The sequence below is a fragment of the Limulus polyphemus genome, unplaced genomic scaffold, assembly GCF_000517525.1.
Source record: "Limulus polyphemus unplaced genomic scaffold, Limulus_polyphemus-2.1.2 Scaffold4385, whole genome shotgun sequence".
Lineage (NCBI taxonomy): Eukaryota > Metazoa > Arthropoda > Merostomata > Xiphosura > Limulidae > Limulus > Limulus polyphemus.
In genome coordinates this window covers 8,621-13,116 of record NW_013669995.1, presented here as the reverse complement: position 1 = coordinate 13,116, position 4,496 = coordinate 8,621, and the positions used below count along the sequence as shown (strand labels likewise).

The window sequence follows — 4,496 nt, the reverse complement described above, 5'->3', positions numbered from 1 at the left end:
TTTCATTAGTGAACTGATATCGTGTGTAACTGTAATATGTTTGATAAGAATTTCATTAGTGAACTGATATCGTGTGTAACTGTAATATGTTTGATAACAATTTCATTAGTGAACTGATATCGTGTGTAACTGTAATATGTTTGATAAGGATTTCATTAGTGAACTGATATCATTGTGTGTAACTGTAATAAACTTGGTAAGAATTGTATTAGTGAACTGATATCGTGTGTAACTGTAATATGTTTGTTAAGAATTTCATTAGTGAACTGATATCATTGTATGTAACTGTAATATGTTTGTTAAGAATTTCATTAGTGAACTGATATCATCGTGTGTAACTTTAATATGTTTGTTAAGAATTTCATTAGTGAACTGATATCATTGTGTGTAACTTTAATATGTTTGTTAAGAATTTCATTAGTGAACTGATATCATTGTGTGTAATTGTAATAAACTTGGTAAGAATTGTATTAGTGAATAGAGCTTGGTAATTAACTTTACTGATTGATATAATCAATTACTTATGAGCATTAATTACACCAATTACTATCAAATAATATAATTAATTAACTAAAATTATGCTCAAATCAATCAATCAATGAAATTTGATGATAATAATCAAAACCACCAATAATTGGAAACATTAATTTTGGTTAAATTTATTAAAGTCATGAAAATACTCAACTAATCATAATTTTGATAAATCATTTATTTTATGTGACAGTAATTGATGTAATCAAATCTAATCGGTAATTCATTGCATCAATTAATTATCCAGCTCTAGACCCCCCATTTGAAATTCTAAATTTAAGTTGTTTAGTTGTAATTAACATAAAAATAATTTGGAAAATTGTGAAAAAAGAAAAAAATTGATTTTTCCGAAGCTCCAAAAGTGGAAGGAAGCGTACAAGTTTGTATCAATGACACAAAGTACTAATTTAGGTTTAAAGAACTTACCTTAATATCATGTTCATTGGTCCAAACTCCTTGTTTAACAACACCAAATAAACCTATCCCAATTTCTTTCTTAATATCAACGCTGTCGCTAGAAATCACCCTATCAGGAGAAGATGATGGACTCGAAACAGTATTGATATTTGTTTTTGAAAAGATGGCAAACATTCGGTCAACATCTTCCTTAGACTTTGGTAGCATTTTTCTATAAAAAAAAATTCATAAAGAGTTATACGAATATAATTACCTATGTACGAGAGACTATAATAGGATAAGTCATAAGAAGTCACTACATTAGTAGTTGAAAAAGAAAAAAAAAGACTTATCTGGAGTTTAACCAATTTTACGTTAGACTGGGATCAAGTTCTATGGCTTATCTATTTAAAAATTTTCTACTACACATTCAAAGAGAATAAAGTATTTATAAATATTTACAAAATACACAAGACAACCAATAACTACATACATATATGTACTCAAATTCGATGACGAGGAACCCACTTTGAGACTAATAATTGTTGGAGATGGCTTGAATGGGTAATGAACTTTAATATAAGTTTAACATAACAGCAAATGTACCATTCAAGCCGTCTCCAACCATTATTATACATATATATGTACAGTTGTTGTATAAAATATTTTCTGACTAACTATACGTCCGATTCTAATTCAATACATGTAACTGACAGTTACTTCTTCAGCAATCTTTTAAAGCACCATAATAACGTAAAAGTTTCCTGCCTAATAAGCATAAAAAATGTAGGAACCACTGGAGCTGAAATATAGTTCAATATTTTTCTTAACAAAACCACACAGAATGATTACCTTGAAGCAAAACTGTGCTCACTAAAGCTTTAGTATAAACCTGTACTAAACCACGCTTATCTGATATGTTGAACAGTGGCATGCAGTCATGGTACGCAAGTCATGCACTGCATGACTAATCAGAAAACTAAAAAAATGTAGCAATAACATTATCCAATGAAATAATTCGTGTAGCATGACATGATTGAGACTAGACATGCAGTGTTCTCACAGCACGGGATGAGAATGCTGCCGCAGAGCAAAGAAACGCACAATAAGAAAAAGGTAAAATAATAATAACAAATATAAAAGACACAACAGCACGGGATGAGAATGCTGCCGCAGAGCAAAGAAACGCACAATAAGAAAAAGGTAAAATAATAATAACAAATATAAAAGACACATACATAACTAAATTCCAGCCGGTAAGAATAATCTTAATATTGCATAAAACAACTCAATAAAGAATGAAAATTCTATGAATTAATGAGTGAAAGTAACTTATAATGTATAAAAATATGTCAAACGCGCTATACTTGTTATATCCAGTACTGAAGAGGCCTTTCACACTATACCACAGTTCGTCAGGCTAGCATTGATACGATCAAGAGAGACCTTAGTGGTTGAGACTATGGCTATGTGATTTAATCGATTATCTATGAGCGTCAGTTACGTTAACTAGTGTCTCGTAAATTAACCCATTAATGAAAATCACAATTAAACTGATTAATCAAAATTAATATTTCCAATTATTACAATCAGCTAATAAAAAATTAATGTTTTTTGATTATTCCAACTATCCAAGTAATCAAAACATTGCTATTATGTTTGTTGTTAAGTACAAAGTTACATAATGGGCTACCTGTGCTTTGCCCAATTTTAGCCTTATAATGGTTATTTTTTTCTTCAAGTTTGATCAGCTTTGGTAATTCAATTCTCTTTGCCACCAAACTTGTTCACCCTGTCTTTCTTCATCACGGCAAAGGTACTATGGCTATCTGCCACTGTAATTAATTTTGAGCTACTGAATATACGGGAAAAAAACTTGCTGGCAACACGCAGCACCAACTTTTTGGGGATTTTTTTTTAACTTCCTTAACTGCTGACTAAAAGGAAGGCAACTGGATGGCATCATCTACCATCCACTTGCTTGTTCATACCATTGTTTGAAAATTACTATACTAATCATTTAACCAAATGTAATTAACTAATGAGGCTACTTATTAATCAATTAGCAAATACCACTAATCACCAAGTTCTAGTTAAGATGCTATTTATATTATCCAACTGGACAAACAACACCTATTACAATGTTAACAAGTTATTAAGTTCAATTTTTATCAATGTTATTGAGCTATTTACAAATCAGAATTAAAGCAAGGACTAATAACACAGTATTATTATTTTGTTTTTTTACTTCAGTTAACTTTTACTCATCACTTAGAAGAACTGATAAACCATCAAACTGGTGTCTTTACTACCAGAGCTGGTCAAGAAACCAGAGCATCAATGGGAAGAGACTACACTAGTAATTGTTAAAACTTGTAAGTCAAATGATAAACCATCAAAGTGTCATTACTACCAGAGCAGGTCAAGAAACCAGAGCATCAATAGGAGGAGACTACGCTAGCAATTGTAAAAACTTGTAAGACAAATGGTAAACCATCAAACTGGTGTCATTACTACCAGAGCAGGTCAATGGGAGGAGACTACACTAGTAATTGTAAAAACTTACAAGTCAAATGATAAACCATCAAACTGGTGTCATTACTACCAGAGCAGGTCAAGAAACCAGAGCATCAATGGGAGGAGACTACACTAGTAATTGTTAAAACTTGTAAGTCAAATGATAAACCATCAAACTGGTGTCATTACTACCAGAGCAGGTCAAGAAACCAGAGCATCAATGGGAAGAGACTACACTAGTAATTGTAAAAACTTGTAAGTCAAATGGTAAACCATCAAACTGGTGTCATTACTACCAGAGCAGGTCAAGAAACCAGAGCATCAATGGGAAGAGACTACACTAGTAATTGTAAAAACTTGTAAGTCAAATGGTAAACCATCAAACTGGTGTCATTACTGCCAGAGCAGGTCAAGGTGTGTGTAAGACATATACCACCATTTTATTTAGATAACCAATATTATTGAAGTATGAGAAGCTAGATTTACATATTTTCTTCTTTCTTGCTTTGTTTAACGAAATAATTTCTTAGATATATATATATATATATATATCATCCATTACAGTTTCACAAATTACTAGTGTAGTTTTTAGAATCAGTACGTAAACAATGCTTATGGTCCTGATTTTTTTTCACTCTCCTAACCTCTAAAATAAATATTTTTTATAGTCAGCATATGTAAAGGTTTGGAGGTTACATGCACATTAAAATGGTGATTTCAAACCCAATACTATCTACGATTTCTCATTTCACCTGGTAATTTTACAAATTGACAACATGCTGCTGGTGTGCATGTGATAATTGTTTTTTATGTATAACTAGTGATAAGTTTTAAAAGTGATGTTTATCATGTGTTCAAGCCTATGTTTGCTGACAAATATTATTTATTTTATACTAAAATGTTGATTTATGTTTCAAAATTTACTGAAGATACTTTGCCGGTAATATAAAAAACACTGCACTTGGAAAAACTTAGTTTAAATATCTATCCTAAAGTAGCACCCAGACACCATGGCCTTGCACTGAGTTAACACCCAGACACCATGGCCTTGC

The 4,496-nt window shown here is 31.3% G+C and overlaps 1 protein-coding gene across 2 annotated transcripts in view; it reads right to left on the bottom strand.

The window, feature by feature from the left end:
- Positions 1 to 1,159, bottom strand: part of LOC106471066 (tyrosine-protein kinase PR2-like) — a 32,340-nt gene extending 31,181 nt beyond the window's left edge. For both annotated transcript variants that reach the window (XM_013931654.2, XM_022399689.1), the window contains exon 1: positions 958 to 1,159. In XM_013931654.2, coding sequence (XP_013787108.2) covers positions 958 to 1,155 — 198 coding nt within the window. In that variant the 5' untranslated portion in view covers positions 1,156 to 1,159. The remainder of the gene's footprint in view (positions 1 to 957) is intronic.
- Between the last annotated feature and the right edge of the window lie 3,337 nt (positions 1,160 to 4,496).